Genomic DNA, 17,247 nt, shown 5'->3' on the forward strand with positions numbered 1-17,247 from the left:
TATTGTTGCAAATGGAGCAACGTGATGCTCAGTAGCGCCCCCTAAAGCCGGAGAAGCGCATGATGGTCCATCAAACGGGACTCTTTATTTCTGCTTTTATGGCTCAAAGACCCGCCCAGAAAATAAGGTCATTATATTTAAAAATCTAAATTCAGATTATATTTATGAAAAGATTTAAAATGAACTGATATTGATTAAATTTGGAATCATCTGCATTGATTTATGATGTTAAAATGGACGCCGTGTTGCTAAACTCATCATAAAAATGCAAAATATTAGCAAGTTTTGAGGAAATTTTACATTTATTTTATAGAAATGATCACAAATCTATACGAAAGGAGTTCAAGCAGTGAACAGATTTGTTATTAGCACAACAAATAAACAGCAGCTTTAAACTAAAGGCACGTAAAACCACATTAATCATTAAATCTCCACACAAAGATTTAATCTGCAGCAGTGAAACGACAATCAGCAGCAGAATTACTGAGGATTAACCAGCAGAACGGACCAGTGAACCCAGTCCGACCAGTACCGCCTGGCACAGACCGCAGAGGCTGAAAATGACCAGCCAGCCGGAACACTCGGCCTGATTCCGCAATCAGCTCAATGTGACCTGAAGGTGGATAAAACCTGAAACCGACCAGAATCCGACCGGAACCCGATGAGAATCGGCAAAGTTTGCTCTTATATTTCGGATATTTGACCTCATTTTAGCTGCTGCTGCGGGTTTTTTCTGACATCTATGATTCATGAGCTCCTCCATCATCCATCCCTCCATCATCCATCCCTCCATCATCCCGCATGAAGGAGAAAACCAGGTCGAACCCGCATCTCTCTGAAAAACCCGCAATTTACTAAATAATAATGAGATCCGGAATCCATTTTCCTCCCGTTTATTTAAGGAAAACAATTTCACATTAAATGTACGAATCAAATGTTTTAACAAATTCAGTTCATGTCTGATTCGCATCAGGGAGGAGAACCGAACCGAGCCCAACTGGATTGTTCCGAACCAAGGGGAAAAAAAGCGGAATTCAAAGGGGAAGGAGAGAGAAATGAAAGGAAACGAGGAGCGGTCTGTCCTTACCTCATGACTCCGAAAAGAGCTGAAGATCAATGACGAAGAGGAGGAGAGCGAAGAAGAGGGGGATGAAGAAAGGATGGGTGGGGGGCTTATTTAATCTGCTATTCACTAAAATAATCTGATAAAATTATATCTAAATATAAAAAAAGCATAAAAATATAGTCGGATTTAAAGTAATCGGATAATTTTTGCCTTAAAACGTTTAAAGCAACCTGCTGTTTAAAAAAATAATAATTGCAATATCACTTCCCCACCACCAGGGGGAGATGAAGTGTTGCAGTCCCAAGTACTGGCATTCAATAATGCCACCTGGTGGCGAAAATAGTGTAACACACTCTTCTGTTTGTCTCACATTGAAACCCCGTTTTTTAAATACCTGTTGTGGTTAATAATTGTTTTTGTTACATTTTTGTTTCTGATTTTTTAATTTCCTGTAACTTTAATTGAATTTTTTTTATTCATGTGTTGTGATGTTGTTTTATTGCTACTATTAATACTGTTTTTATATTTGAGACTGTCATTGCGATAATTTCTTTTAGTTTCAATATAACTATAATTTTCCTTTTGATTGGTTTAAAATAAAAAGGTTAATGTTACACTTAAGTCTCTGTTAAAAATATATTTTCAGTTGGTTTTTGAGTATAATATGTAATACAGAAGTTTTTGTAGATCATGGATCAATAGCAGAAGTTACACTGTTTTTGTTTTCAGTTTCTCACATGATAGTTTAAGGAATTATGTTTTATGTCTTTTATGACATTACATCGTTTAAATTGACATATCTAATAGGTCTTGTGCTTCATGCAGACTTTAAACTGGACACTTTTTCTGACTGCAGTCTAACAATAAGGTTTATTGACTGTTCTTTAGCTCTTGTAGTTCTGCATTATCACCACTAGAGGGCGACAAAGGATTCAAATTATTCATAAAATTCCCTGTAGGTTTATTGACACGTTTTTCACGATTAATCATGAGTGTTCATTTTTCTGCAAATTATTCTATTTAGTTGAATAATCTTTGAAAAGTATATCTATTATCAATCAAAATTTGATTAAACTTATAACATCAGATAGTAGGACTGTTAATGCAAAAATCAAACCAAAATTTCTTTGCACCTTTACAGTAAACTTGCCAATTTCTTCAAATTGTTATTTTAAAGATTTTTTTGGGATTAATTGATAGTCTGTTTGTGCGAATTTACAATTTGAGAGTCCTCCATCCATCTATCCATTTTCTATACATGTGCCTTTGTGGGGTTGCTGGTGCCTAGAGGCAGGGTCACCCTGGACAGGCCGCCAGTCTGTCGCAGTGAGAGTCCTTAATAATAATAATAATAATAATAATAATAATAATAATAATAATATTATTATTATTATTATTATTATTATTATTATTATTATTATTATTATTATTATTATTATCATAATCATAATCATAATACTTATTATTATGATTATGATTATGATTATTATTATTTTATTTTTTTATTGTTATTATTGTTGCAAAGCTGTGCAATAAATAGATGTGCAGAACTTCACTTAATTTAACCAAAATATATCAGTTCATGTGAAACATCAGCTGTCAGTAAATCAGTTGTTTATTTAGAAAACAAACCTTTTTCAAGTTTTGTTTTTTAATGAAATCTCTCTGATTCATGTGTTTCATAATTGTGTTCTCCTATTTTTTCTCCTGCTGACGTGTCTAGGTGACGCTGACTGAGGTGAAGGTGTGAAGGAAAAATATATTTTTATCAAGAAAGAGGAGGATGGTGAAAGTGAGACTTCCGGTTGGAGTCAGCGCACAGCCTTCAAAATAAAAGTCCAAAACACGCGACTCTTAAAAACATATTTTTTCCAGTTTATTTGAACTTTTAATCAAATTATTCTGTAACGTCATATCAATCAAATAAATCTTGTTTAAATTCTTTTCAACTATCTTATTTTAGGAATTTTATTCTTCTTTGTATTTATTATGATGTAATTATTTTTTGTTGCTTTTTAATTTGTTGAACAAAACCCCGGGTTCTTTTTAATTATATTGTGATTTTGAAGATTTTTTTTGTTTCTGGCACACATCACTAATTGTTACATTATTGTAGTAATAACAATTACATTATTAAAATAACATAATAAAAACAATATAAAAAATAATAAGAATAAAAAATACAATTATAATAATATTATACTAGTACAACTGTTCTGTAATAATAATAATAATAATATGGATTTTTTGCATATTTATTTGATTTTTATTGATATTGATATATTATTTTTATTCTGTGTTGTCTTAAATCATTTCTCATTAAAATTTTTGTGTCTATTATTTTATTTTATCTTATTCTATTTTATACGTAATTTTAAAAAACAAAGAAGAAGAAAAGAAAGGTTTTTATTTTGGAAGTAAACCCAAAGAATCCCAGCCGAACTTGTTTCTTGTGTTTTCCAGGGGAAGGAGGTGATGGAGCGGAGAGTAGGAGGAGGAAGAGGAGGGTTGGAGTGAAGCGACCAGCAGCGGGTCTGGCGGTGATGATGGTGATGATGATGGTGGTGGGGATGTGAGTCAGAAGGCGGAGGATCCGGGATGCTTACAGACGCTCCGAACCAACTGAACCCTGCAGACACAGACAGAGCCTAGAGGAGGAGAACCCCGCAGGATCCGGCGGTGACACGCACGGTGAGTCCGCAACCATCACACCCACACCGGCGGCCGCACCGCACAGACACGCACCCGAAATCCAGCAACCATCCCCGGCCAGAGGGACCGCCAGCGCCCGGTGGACGGTGCTCCGCGGCCGGATCGGTCCTGAATCCCGGCTCGGTGCCGAACTGGTTCCGTGCGTGCGTGCGGGTGCGGGTGCGTGTTTATGTAATGGGAGTGGGTGCACGTGTCCAGCTGTGCGCGTGCACGGGCCCTCCTTACTATGGCGCGCAGTCACACGGATTAACATGATGTAAGGAGATAATGAGGCCGGTGAGCTGCAGCTGATTGAAACCGAGAACAAAGCAGCTGCTCTGCGGGCGCATGCGTGTGTGTGTGTGTGTGTGTGGGGGGGGGGGGGGGTGTGTGTGAAGGCAACTGCAGTGGAACACCTTCAGTTTTATTCAAAATTGCCACTCATTGAAAATGAAAATTTACCTTTTTTGTCAATCATTCCGTGTTAATTCAGTGATTCTTGAGAATAGGGACAAAATGGGTTTTAATTTTCCCATATTTTTTTTTTTATTATTTCTCAACCTTATGTATGCAAATATGACAAATAATGTTTAGAAAATATGAAGATGCTAAGGTACAGGCTCCCAGTTGCGAATTTTTAAAAATAAAATTACATTTTTAATCGACCTGACCCAAAACTTTGTCATCACCATCTGACAAAAATAAATCTAAAATGATTTTTAAAATACCCCATTAGTGATATTTTTACTCAATTTACAGAAAAATGCTTCTCAAGAAATAAAATAAATATTATTTAAAACAAAAAACAAGAAAAAGTCCATCTGATGGAGTTGACAGTGCATGACGGAGTTGACACAGAACTGAAGGTGGTGACAAACTAGTGAGTAAAATGAAAAACTTGGTACATGTGAAGTAATGCAATTCATGTAAAATACATTAAAATGAATTAGTTGGACAATTAAGTGAGATTTGACAACAATTTCACTGAAAGAGTCAGAAAAACTCTGACGGAGTTGACGAAATGCCAAACTACCTCAATTTATATGATGTTACTCTGAAGGAGGCCATATTGTAGCTCGTCAGGTCCATGAAATCTTTACATTATACCAAAATTAAGCTTTTATTTCGCAAAATTTTATCAAAGTTTTGTAAATTGTCAGTTATGGAGTTGACACATCATGGTTGTGACAAACAACTTAGGAATAAAACAGAAGAAAAAACTAAAGAATAACTTAAGCTAACCGGAGCTAACTAGCCCTCCTAGCAAAGGAAGAGAAAAGACGACGTCATGGGGTCCTCAGAAGTTCTGTTACCTAATAACCCAACCTGAGCTCCAGCATGTTAGCTCACCTGGTATACGCTGTACAATGGCTGCTGGAAAAGACAAAGTAATTTGTTGTTTACCTACCATCCAGAAACCACTTGCTGCATTCTGGTTGGTTATGCAGGATGCTCCACTTCTGCTTTTCAAAGATGCATGGTTGTAAAATTGCACATCTGTTTGCAGCCATTTTTACATGTGGGTGTAAATGTTGAGCTGGGAATGTGGTCAGCAGCAGATTATTTGGTTTTAAAGTGACAAGACGCCCCAAAACAGCTAAGATCTCATTATCTAAGAACGATTTTGAGCCAAAAAGGAAACAAAAATGATTTGTATAGACCATAAACATGCCCTACCCTGTTCAAGGAAGCATAATAGAAAAAAACAACCATTATCCCACTGCAGCTGCCAGAAAACATCCAGCCTGCCTCATTCCAGGACTACAAACACATAATAATGTTTGATTTTTGCTGCAGCTTCCCGTCTGAGAGAGTGTGAACTATCTGCTGTTTGTGTCCTGTCTCATTTTAGAGAGCCGGGAAATTACATAACTTGTGCTAATTATTTTGTTCTATTAATAAGCTGTGAATGTGTTTCCTGTTAGGCTGCTGTCTGGACCTGGGTAATAACTGCAAAGCCTTCACTTCAGTGAGAAATTTAAGACATAAAAGTCTCAGATTTTCATTAAACCAGCTTTATCAAAGTTAACGGGTGTTAACTTTGATAAAGTTAACACCTGTAAACAAAAAGACTCAATTGTTGTTAACCTTAAAAAACCCAAATTAAACCAACATTTCTGTATGATTTCACATCCCTTCTCCAAAAAAATTCAAACTGGCTGAATTTCCTGAGCAGCAGTCGTTCTGAGACACAATGAGTGCAACACTGAAGGGTTAAAGAAAATAAAACACATTCTGGAAGGGCCTAGTCAAAGTATGGACTCAAATCACATAGAGACGCTGTGGCAAGACTTAAAATTGTCTATTCAGTTGTTGTGTTTTCTCAGATTTTCTTTGATATCAAACAGAGTCATGTAGTAACTAGTTACATTTACTCAGTTACTTCATTAAGTTTTTGGGAAAGATTACTTTTAGGAGTATTTTTACTATGCTGTACTGTTTATTTTTACTTGATGCTCAAAGTGTGGCCTGGGGGCCATTTGTGGCCCTTGCAATGATTTTGATCGGCCCCCAACCACAAACCAAAAACGTTAAAAATTTCGCCAAAAAAATTGGAAACTGTCTGTCTTTTAAAAAGGCAAAGTTTTGTTATGTTAAGGGCCTTTAGGGATTTATATAATCCTTTTATTTTGTTTATTATCAAACAAGTAAAACTGAAAAACAAGTAAAATTAATTTTTGGATTTTTAATTTAATACATTTTGTTTCAGAACTTTTTGATTGAAAGAAACTGATTTGGAAATATTTTCTTTTGCCTGATTTTATTATTTATATAAATTATTTTCATTTTAATTTTTAAAATGCCAACATTTCACAGTTAATTTTATATTTTTGTCCCTCTGATGATGTAATTTTAAAATATTAAATGATCATAATTTGATCAGTTACTCAGTACTTTTTTCTTTTTTTACCAAATACTTTTTTACTCTTACTTGAGTGATTTTACTTTTACTTGAGTAAAAATATGTTGAAGTAGTGCTACTTCTCGTTTACAGTTTTTAGGTACTCTGCTCACCTCTGATATTAAAGTAGTTTTTTTTTTTTTTTTGTTTTTACAAAATATTAACGATTTGCAAAGTTTTTAAATTACTTTTTATTATTATTATTAAACTGCCGAATAAACCATTGGATTTAATTTTACTTGTAGTTTAGTGACATTTGATGTTTGATAACTGTTGTTTGAGTTAAAAATAAATGTATTATTAAAATCATATCATCGGGTCGTATGTGAATATTAATCCTGGGAGGTCCGGCCGGGTGGAGCTGGATCTGAGTCCGCTGCTGGTTCTCCTCCGCCGGTGTTTTCCCCGCCATCTGCCTCCGCACAGGAAGTGACATCAGGCGGTGTGGGGGCAGGCGGGTAACCACGGCAACGGCCCTGCTGGTGATGAAATGTTTGCGCTGCTCTCTCGGTGCATAAATCTCTCTGCAGTCCATCTCTGCCTTTGGTGCCTCCTCGGAGGGCAGTAACCATGGCGACAGAGTAACACCCCCATTCTCTCTCTCTCTCTCTCTCTCTCTCTCTCTCTCTCACTCTCACACACACTGTAATGCTGCTGTAAACACTCGGGATGCTATCAGGAGGCAGGTGTGTGTGTGTGTGTGTGTGTGTGTGTGTGTGTGTGTGTGTGTGTGTGTGTGTGTGTGTGTGTAGTAGATAAGGAGGTCGGTGACGTCAGAGCAGGAGAACCTGGACTGACCCAAAGCAGCGAACCCGGCTCCAACTGGACAGGGTTCTGAATGGATTCCTGTCATCCAGACTTTCCTGTTTCCTTTTTCACGGCAGAGAGCGCATCCTTTTTCAGTCTTGCATCAGATTCTCGGCAGGATTTAGATTTAGGCTTTGACTAGGCCACTCTAGTCAAAGCCTGTCTAGTCCACTTTAATCAAACTACAGTCCGTTTGCCTATAAAGTCCGGTCCGTTTGGGGAGGAGTAAATGCTAATCAAACTCTGAAAAAAGTGAACTCTGGTCCTCCAAACCTCGGTCTGGGTTTGGCTGAGGTGAACTCTGGTTTGGTTTGAATGCACGTGTGAACGCCAAGCGGACCAGCGGAGACCGCTCCAAAAACAGGAAGTGGACTACAGCGCAGGGCATTCTGGGTAAATACAACCAAAACAAACATGCTAGCCTAGTGCTAGCAGGAGAAATGGCTTGTGGTCTTTTAACAAAAACGAGAGAAAAATCCAACAATCACTAAAATCCGACATCATTTTTGTTTACATTTTGTGGAGAAGGAGGTTTTTCTCCATTTCTTCTTCAGAGGTTTTCATGTCGTTTCTTTCAGTGGTTCTTAGTTTTTGTTTGTGAAAATAATGAGAACCATCAAAGGTTTTCCTCTTACTTCAATTAGATACTTTGTGTTGGTTTTTGCACATAAAATGAAAATCTTTTGTTGTCATGTGAAAAATGTTTGAGAAGGGTAAATACTTTTCTAAGTTCATGAAGAAATTTAAATAATTTCTTCATTAAGCTTCCTTGAACAGGTTAGGATCGGTTTATGGCCTATACAAAGCCTTTTCATTAAATTTTTTGCACAAAATCATTCTTACATAATGAGAGTTCAGTTGTTTCAGGGACTCTATCACTTAAAATCCAAATAGCCTGCTTTTGGCCACGCCCCCAACTCAATGTTTACACTCGCATGTGAAAATGGCTGCAAACAGATGTACAATATAAAACCATATGTCTTTGAAAAGCAGGAGTGGAGCCTCCTGCCAAACCAACAAGAATGGACGGGAAGTCAACAACATAACACTTTGTCTCTTCCAGCAGCCATTGTACAGTGCATACAGTGGTAAAACCAGCTGAGTAAATGTGCTTCGGTTGCTAGGTAACTGTGCAGCGTTCATAGATTGAAGTTTTGGAAATGGCTCACTTTTCAGACACCAATAAAAACACACATCTCGGTTTTTTTAAGCACTAGGACTGTTTTAGAAGCAGATGAGACCCAAATGGAAGTACAAAAATGTACAAAATGTGAATTTTGCATAATATGTTCCCTTTAAAGCAGCGTTTACATGATGAAGAGTGTCCGCTTGTGTTCTGGGCTAATCAGCATACAGGTGATTGTTCTGGTGAGTCAGCAGGACTTCAGCTCCCAGGATGCCTGAGCAGAGCAACGACTACCGGGTGGTGGTGTTCGGAGCAGGCGGGGTGGGGAAGAGTTCGCTCGTCCTTCGGTTTGTTAAAGGCACCTTCAGGGACACCTACATCCCCACAGTGGAGGACACCTACAGACAGGTGAGACACAAACAAGTCATTCCTGATTGTTCAGGAAAAACCTCTCCTAGGAGGCAAAACATCATGTCTTCATGTTTTGCCTCAAATATTTGGCTATAAGGAATGAAGATATGCAGAAACTGAACCGCTGATCCAGATTGTGGCCTGAATGAAGTGGATGTCTGTCGTCTCTGCAGGTGATCAGCTGCGACAAGAGTGTCTGCACGCTGCAGATCACTGACACGACAGGAAGTCACCAATTCCCTGCCATGCAGCGACTCTCCATCTCCAAAGGTCATGCCTTCATCCTGGTCTACTCCATCACCAGCCGCCAGTCCCTGGAGGAGCTCAAGCCCATCTACCAACAGGTCCGTCTGCGCCCCTTCTCAGAAGCCTGCTGTCGCAAAAAAGCGTCAAACCCAAAACTAAAATAACTTCTAGAATTGTGGTTACATGTTGCTTATTTCGATATATCAGTTGTAGAAAATGTTAGTCTGCCTAAATATATGTTTTAAACTCAGGATTAAGATTAATTTGTGAAAATTCACACAAACTTTCACACGTTCACTTCCGTGAGTCAGGTGTAGTTCACACTTTGACCACTAGGTTGATATCAAAGCAGTTTTAATAGTATCCTGAGTTTGAGAAGATTGTTAATCGACCAACATTTTACTAGTCCATAAGGGGTGAAGGCCCCCACAGCCCCCAAGAGTTGTTAACAGAATATTAGATTCTACAGGGTTGAATAAAAAACTTATGTTTCCAATCAACAGTTAAGACCATAAAACTCCTAATGGATCATTTTTTATGTTGTGATACTTTTAAAATCCAAACACAAATGCCAGAAAAATTTTACCGCCACAGAAATGTATTTTAAATTGAAATTTAACCAAAAAGTGCTTTAATAATGAGTCTACATTTTTTACGACTAGTTTTATAGCTTCAGTTTTTCACTTCAAATGTGTATTTATTTTTCAATTAAATTGTGTACATATTAAAAGTGGTTCATGTACTTAATAGGCCTGTCGCAATAAGAAATAAATCCATTAGTAGCATTAATTAATACGAGCTCAATAATTATAATTTTTCCCTTTTCTCTCTTTTTACCAAAAACTGAACGACAAAAATCTTTATTCTGATGTTTTGGTCTCAACCAGCCTTTTATTTTTGCAGGCCAGGAATTTTTATTATTTATTGTTTCTGTTGTTTTGTTTATTTATTTTGAATATTTTAAATGTCCTCCAGTTCCAGTGTTAAATATTCATTAGAATTTAAAGTTTATTGAGCTTTGAGGATGCATTATTATGCCATTACTACCATTATGTTACTTGAAAATGGTCTCAAAACAACAATATTATCGTTTATCACAATAATTTCTGGTACATTTGATCGTGACAGGCCTACAAACATCAATGTTTAGACCTACTGTACTTATAAGTAACTGATTAATCTGCAGATTCTGGCCATCAAAGGGAGCGTGGAGTCCATTCCCATCATGCTCGTGGGCAACAAGAGCGACGAGACGGCCCAGCGCGAGGTGGAGACCAAGGTGGGCGAGACTCAGGCCACTTCCTGGAAGTGCGCCTTCATGGAGACGTCGGCGAAGACAAACAGCAACGTGAAGGAGCTGTTCCAGGAGCTGCTGGCGCTGGAGAAGAAGCGGGACATGAGCCTGAGCATCGACGGGAAGCGCTCAGGGAAACAGAAACGAGCTGACAAGCTGAAGGGGAAGTGCAGCGTCATGTAGGGCGAGGGAGGCGCTGGCAGTCCGCCTCTCTGCTCCAGACGAACAAAACGCCTGGAACATTCACACCGGGCCTGGACCGGACTGGGTCTCTGATCTGTACATATGAGCTCCACTGTTAACAACAACAGGAAATCTGGACCTTCAGGACTCACAACGCCGACATTTCTATTGTTTCTAAACGTTCCTGGACCTGGAAATACTTTAGGATTAAACAATCTGGTGTTTTCCTTTCCTTCTGACTGTAACGGCAGAGTCAGCATGCACCTCAACATGAAGGTCGGCGCTGCTCATTACTGACCATTTATACGCTTTTACCTCTTCTCTGGCTGCTGATATCTGGGAAGAAGTCTGGGAATTCTGATGCAACACATTAATAACCGTTTCTGGGACCAGAGGCTGAAGGTTGGAAGGCCAAAGGTCACCTGTTGGCAGAAAGACCCTGTAGTATCTATAACGTGTTTTTGTTGGTGTGGAACTGGGAAAAGTGTCATTGCCGTCATCAGAGATTTACACATTTCTGTTTGATTATTTCTTTTGTTTTTGAGATTGGACCTGCTGGTTCTGATGTTCTCTCAGAACTTTAACACCTGAATAAAACAGGTGTATCGCCTGAGCAACAAGGTTTCAAGTTCTGCAAATCCTTGCTAAGGAACTGATAATTTGATCTGGCTTTGCTGAAGCAGAGATGGACCTAAAAGTTCAGGAATAGTTCAAGGTTTGGAGTTTCAGTCCTCAAGTGGTGGGCACAGCTATAACCGCTAATGCGCCAACAGCAGAGCTAATTCTTTTGTTTAGTGTTTGAAAACATCTAGCACACTTAGCTTCCCCTAAATTAATTTTTCCAGAAGAATTAATTTACTTGGCTGTTTTGTAAACGTTCATTTGAATAAAGTTCAACATCTGTGTTGAAGTTTTGGTTATCCACTCGTAAGGTTTCTAATATTCATGCTCTTATTTTGACTTCTTATTCAGCAGCTTCATTTCCTCTTCTCATGTTCTTTGCATGTTTTCTGATTTTTCACGTCACTCTCTTCAGACCTCGGCCTGTTTTCTGTCACATCAGCATACGTTGTCAGATCGTCATGGCACAAACTGACGGCTGTATCTGTCATTACAGCATTACAACATGCTTTTATTTAATCAGCAACATAACATCATAACGTAGCAGTTAGATGTCATACACTTTGTTATTAACAGCTGTATGACATCCCGACTTAGCGGTCAGCTAGTCAGACCATCATCAAGGAACAGGAAGACCCTTCCTTAAATACACTTTGAAATCACGATAATGCATCTAGTTATCATTGAGAACAATTTATTGACTTATTTTTGTCGTATCTTGTCGCGTATGCTTAACTGACAGTCGCGGACCTCTTAATGCGCATGCGTACTCACTGCACGTACGCCATTCTCACAGTGTATGCTGATCTGACAGAACAGCCTGTCCACCATGATGGATGTGAAAACAACCTGTGCGCTCTTGTAAATGCCGTAAAAAAACCTCACACGTTTCCTAATATCGCTTTTATTTAGTTGATATCGCAGTAAAAACGGTCACAGGTTGCTGTGCGGTCGGCTCCACAAACAGACAAGGGTGAAAACCAAACTTGTCATTTTATTAATAACTTTTAACGAGGAATGGTGCGGTGACGTTGGACAGCAGCTGTCAATCACAATGACTGGCAGCCCTCGGTGTAATGGCGGGTTTGCAGCGAACACTTTTTACAAGGTAAGATTAAGTTCATATAATTTATAAGTCAGTATGATTAGAAAAATGTCAAATTTTCCATTATGGCGAAGGTACTCGTCGAGCCATCAGTAACCATGGAAGCCAGGCCGCACCGTCATGTAGCCTAGCATGTTTGGAAAAAAACTGGTTAGCATCTCGTCTTTTATACGTTTTTAAGGTGCTCCGGCTTAAGGGGAAACGCTGTTTATGACGGTGATATAAATCATGTAGTGTGAATTCAGGCAAACCTGGTAATTTGATCAACATGTCAGGGGGGAGGAGCTATAGGTCGGTTTCTAAGCTAGCTGTTTCAGGCATCTGTAAAAACCGCTGTCAGTGAGCCCCAGCCAGGTCTGTTACTTTCAAAGATAAATTAGCTCGACTCGAACAAGAAGAAGCCATGAATAAACTGACAAAAACAACTTGGGAAAACAACTTAAGTCGCTCAGTTCAAAACTCCCGAACCTCATTTAATACGTCCATTATGGCGCTTCGAACGATTTAGTGACGTAGTTGCAACGGGAAAAGGTGAACCAATCAGGTAACATCAGCTTCAGAGTTAGCCATACTTAGCAACCATAAAACTGAAACCAGGAGTGAAAGGCCTGGTCCAAAACTCACTTCCTGAAGCTCAAGATGTGCAAAAACAAATGTGATCCTGTGAAGGGAAAATACTACGTGTCATATGTATGGTTGTTTCAAATATGGTTAAAATTAGTGTGTTAGCATTAGCTTCCACTAATTGCTATGTTGATTTAGCATTAGAGGAGCTAATACTAATGATTGGTGCTATAAGATTAGTGCAACTAACTTTTAGCACTGCCCACCACTTATCAATTTTTTTATATACATTTTTATTTAATTAAACTATTAAATGTAACAAACATTTACCATTAAAAAATGTGGTTTCATTCCTTCACAAAGTTAATTTATGTATCAAAGTATATGTCTCCAACCTTTATCTGATTTGTGCTAAACTCTAAGCAAAGTACATTAAAAGACTGCTGCTCAGTTTGTTGATGTTTACACACTGAACAAAGTTTTAGTTTTTTATGAATTTAATGAACTAAAGTTTTTTCAGTATTTGACCTACAGTAATTGTGGATTTTTCTTTGGAACCAAAACTCCAAGTTATTCATAGATAATTTTCACAATGATTTTTTTTCAAACATGTTTGAAACAAAATATCACGATATGTGGAGGTGAGGTGGTGAAGTATATGAGATGGAGCCAGATATGAAGAGTAAATTATGGTTTAATGAAGAATAATAAACAAATCCAGGCAGCACAGGTGAACAGAGGCAAACAAACACACACTGGTAGCAACTGACAATAAAGACGACTTCAGACAGAATAGACGAGGACCTGAAGAGACACAGGTGGGATTAAATACACGAGGAGTAATCAAGGAAACAGGACACAGCCGGGATCAATCAAGGGGTAGACAGGACAACACAGAGACTCAACTGACAGAAACCTAAATAAACACACAGAAAACTCAAGTCCTCACAGAAATCTTGGCTGGCATTTGAAAAGCAGCCAATCTAAGGGCACCATTAACTTTTATTGGCGCTGATTGGACTACACCTTTGACTGTAGACCAGGGGTGTCCAAAGTGAGGCTCGGGGGCCGGGAGAAAGAACGGGAGAAGAGACTGAAAGATGGATGAATAAATTCTAGCAAAGCTGAATTCATTGGTTCTGGACCGACACAATCTCTAACAGACTTGAACCAAGACAACAATACAATATCATAAGAATAACAGCTTAAAATCAGCAAAACATGAAGCAAGCCTGCAACAGATAGGAGGTTAACAATAGCATTAATTTAAACTCCTAATTGATCAAAGTCAATCATCGGTCAGGTCAAAGCAATGTCCCAAAATACAAAAATTAATGGAAAGGAAAAAAATTCTAATAGCAGTGAATTTCTTTATAGTTCCTGGACCACAGATAACTACATTTAAAGCAGAAAAATAAAGAACAGAACAGCAGAGGCATCAAAACAATGAACGCTGATCAACAATCAGAGAGGAGAGAGAAAATCTATTTGGGTTTACAGAACTCTGCAGAACATGCAGTGTTTTGAAGCCAAACCCCAGCATGCAGCGGCTGAGTGAATCTGGTCTGGACTCTGTGCAGGAGAGTCATGGTCTTAGAGACGCTGTAGAAGGACAGAAGACCTGCTCCGTGATCCAGGAACACTCCCACTCTGGAGGAAACTGGACCTGAGACGGAGGTCCAGATGTTGTTGTGACCAAATTCCATACTGCTTTGGGAACAGTATAGAGCCCAAGATTTGTCATTACCTCCAAATAAACATTCATCCCCATTTCCTGCTCTGCTCATACTCTTGTATACAACAGCTACATAAACTTGCTGCCCGCTCCACTCCACCTCCCAGTAACATCGTCCAGTCAGACTCTCTCTGCTGACAACCTGAGGATGATTAGTGAATCTGCCTGGATGACTAGAATAAGACTGAGGCTGACCCATCGCCGTCACCTTTCTGTTCCCCTCTGATAGCACCAGCCGTGTGTTCGCTGTGTTTGGATCCAGAGTGATTTCACATGAATATTTTAATAATCCAGCTCTGCTCTTTGGTTCTGGTTCTGAGAATAGATTATCCACCTCAGTGACCATCAGTGAGGTGTTTGTCCATGAGTCTCTCAGGACGTCCTGTAGTTTGTCTCTGAGCTCTGACACAGCTGCTGTCACGTCCTCAAAGTGTCTCAGAGGACGGATGTTGATGCTGGATGAGCCTTTAGGCTCCCTGGGTGGCAGTGAGGGGTAGTTGAGGAGAAACTGGTTGTGATCCTCTGTGTGTGAGAGCTGCTCCAGCTCAGCGTCTTTCCTCTTCAGCTCAGTGATCTCCTGCTCCAGCTTCTCCTGAACATCTTTGACTCGACTCACTTCATCTTCCTGCTGGGATCTGATGTGGTGCTTCACCTCAGAGCTTCTTTTCTGGAGGAGACGGATCAGCTTGGTGAAGATCTTCTCACTGTCCTCCACTGTTTTATCAGCAGAGTGATTGATGGCCTCCACCTCCTGCTGAAGCAGCTTCACATCTTTCTCTCTGTCCTGGATTCCCTGATGGATGTTTCCTCGTCTCTCCTCCAGCTCTCTCTGCCTCTCAGCTCTTTCTGCTGCAGCTGACACTGTGTCATGACCTTTATGTTCATCCAGTAAACAAAAAGCACAGATACACTTCTGATCAGTGCGGCAGAACATCTTCATCACCTCATCATGCTTAGAGCAGATTTTCTCCTGCAGGTTCTTGGACGGCTCCACCAGCTTGTGTTTCTTAAATGTAGCTGAATCGTAATGAGGCTGAAGGTGTTTCTCGCAGTAAGAGGTCAGACAGACTAAACAGGACTTGATGGCTTTCAGTTTCCTCCCAGTGCAGAAATCACAGGCCACATCTTCGGGTCCAGCATAACAGTGATCAGCAGGAGCAGCTTGGAGTCTAGTCTTCTTCAGCTGCTCCACTAAAGCTGCTAGGATGGTGTTCTTCTGCAGGAGAGGCCTTGGTGTGAAGGTTTTCCTGCACTGAGGGCAGCTGTGGATTCTTTTGTAATTCTCTCCATCCCAGAAGCTTTTAATGCAGCTCATGCAGTAGCTGTGTCCACAGGAAGTAGTCACCGGATCCTTCAGTAGATCCAGACAGATCGGGCAGGAGAAAGTGTCTCGGTCTAGCTGAACTGCCTGCTGCTCCATTTCTGTTTTCAGTCACAGTGACTGTTAGTTTCGTTTCCTGAGAACAGAAAACAGGCTGAGCTCTGATCTACCAATCAGGTGTCAGTACAGAGGAGCTGCAGCCAATCAGCTACCACTTTCAGCAGCTGTTGGTTCCACCCAGTTTCGGGAAGCATTTGAGACCAGGTGGAACAGAGCTCTTTATAAAGGTCACTTTCAAATGACTTTTTGAAAGTCATAAAGTTTCAAGTTGGACTGTCTTCACAACAGTTCCCTGTTCACAATAACTGACCGAGTCACCAAATCTCAGATCTCTAGTATCTAATCGCTCCACAGTTTCAGTAAATGTAACTAAATAAATAATGACTGCTGAAAGAGCTGGATGTGTTTGGTTGCTCAGTGAAATCTATTGCCTGTTTCGTAACTCCCCCGTAATGGCAGGAAGGTACATAGAGATCAATGATTGCTCATAGCTGCTATATGATGTTTCATCAGCAGAGTGATTGATGGCCTTCATCTCCTGTTGAAGCAGCTTAGGACTGTTGTAAAAGAATAGTTTAGTAATCAAGTACTCTATACCAGTGGTCCCCAAACCCCGGGCCATGGACCGGTACCGGTCCGTGGACCAATTGGTACCGGGCCGCGCAAGAAATAATTAAATATTTCCATTTTATGTATTATTTGAGTCTGGAAGAAGTTTTATTTTGAAAATCCTCTAACCGGATTCTCTCAGTTACTTGCACACCAACACTGAGCCCACAAGCAGCAAAATGATTAAGAAACGGATCAGATGTCTTTGGAAAGTTTCTTTGCAAAGGGGAAAAGGCCCAGAGAAGAGACAGGAGGATGGATTTATTCCGGACTGGTAGGTGAGTCCCACATTACAAGCCGCTCTGTGTAACATGCGGTGACCGGCTGCTAATGAGGCAATGAATCTTCAAACTGCTTCGCCACGTAGAGACCAAGCAGGCTGTGGATATAAGCAACACTTCGGGTGTCATTGTCTCCATCACTCCCAGATGGGACCGTCTCGTTGCAGAGAAACAAGCTCAGGGCTCCCGTTAGTCATTATCGTGAGTTAAAATTTTCACGAAAGT

At 39.7% G+C, this 17,247-nt stretch overlaps 2 protein-coding genes across 2 annotated transcripts; one reads left to right on the plus strand and one right to left on the minus strand.

Moving 5' to 3' along the window:
• The first annotated feature begins 8,591 nt into the window (after positions 1 to 8,591).
• diras1a (DIRAS family, GTP-binding RAS-like 1a) lies at positions 8,592 to 11,348 on the plus strand. The gene is made up of 3 exons (XM_088005236.1): positions 8,592 to 9,000; positions 9,177 to 9,347; positions 10,436 to 11,348. The coding sequence occupies exons 1-3, from the start codon at positions 8,863 to 8,865 to the stop codon at positions 10,724 to 10,726; spliced, it is 600 nt and encodes a 199-aa protein (XP_087861362.1). The 5' UTR covers positions 8,592 to 8,862; the 3' UTR covers positions 10,727 to 11,348.
• A 2,344-nt stretch (positions 11,349 to 13,692) lies between these two features.
• On the minus strand, positions 13,693 to 16,184 carry LOC106930187 (tripartite motif-containing protein 16-like). The gene is made up of 2 exons (XM_088004712.1): positions 14,790 to 16,184; positions 13,693 to 14,704 (listed from the first exon to the last, which is right to left on the minus strand). The coding sequence occupies exons 1-2, from the start codon at positions 16,169 to 16,171 to the stop codon at positions 14,602 to 14,604; spliced, it is 1,485 nt and encodes a 494-aa protein (XP_087860838.1). The 5' UTR covers positions 16,172 to 16,184; the 3' UTR covers positions 13,693 to 14,601.
• Between the last annotated feature and the right edge of the window lie 1,063 nt (positions 16,185 to 17,247).

Source organism: Poecilia mexicana, unplaced genomic scaffold (assembly GCF_051168715.1).
Source record: "Poecilia mexicana isolate PSO_F unplaced genomic scaffold, ASM5116871v1 scaffold_4, whole genome shotgun sequence".
Lineage (NCBI taxonomy): Eukaryota > Metazoa > Chordata > Actinopteri > Cyprinodontiformes > Poeciliidae > Poecilia > Poecilia mexicana.

Coding starts and splice junctions, on each gene's coding strand:
- diras1a (XM_088005236.1), top strand. CDS start 8,863: ATGCCTGAGCAGAGCAACGACTACCGGGTGGTGGTGTTCGGAGCAGGC. Junction 9,001..9,176: donor TGGAGGACACCTACAGACAG/GTGAGACACAAA, acceptor TCGTCTCTGCAG/GTGATCAGCTGCGACAAGAG. Junction 9,348..10,435: donor TCAAGCCCATCTACCAACAG/GTCCGTCTGCGC, acceptor ATTAATCTGCAG/ATTCTGGCCATCAAAGGGAG.
- LOC106930187 (XM_088004712.1), bottom strand. CDS start 16,171: ATGGAGCAGCAGGCAGTTCAGCTAGACCGAGACACTTTCTCCTGCCCG. Junction 14,705..14,789: donor AAGAGTATGAGCAGAGCAGG/AAATGGGGATGA, acceptor TTTGGTCACAAC/AACATCTGGACCTCCGTCTC.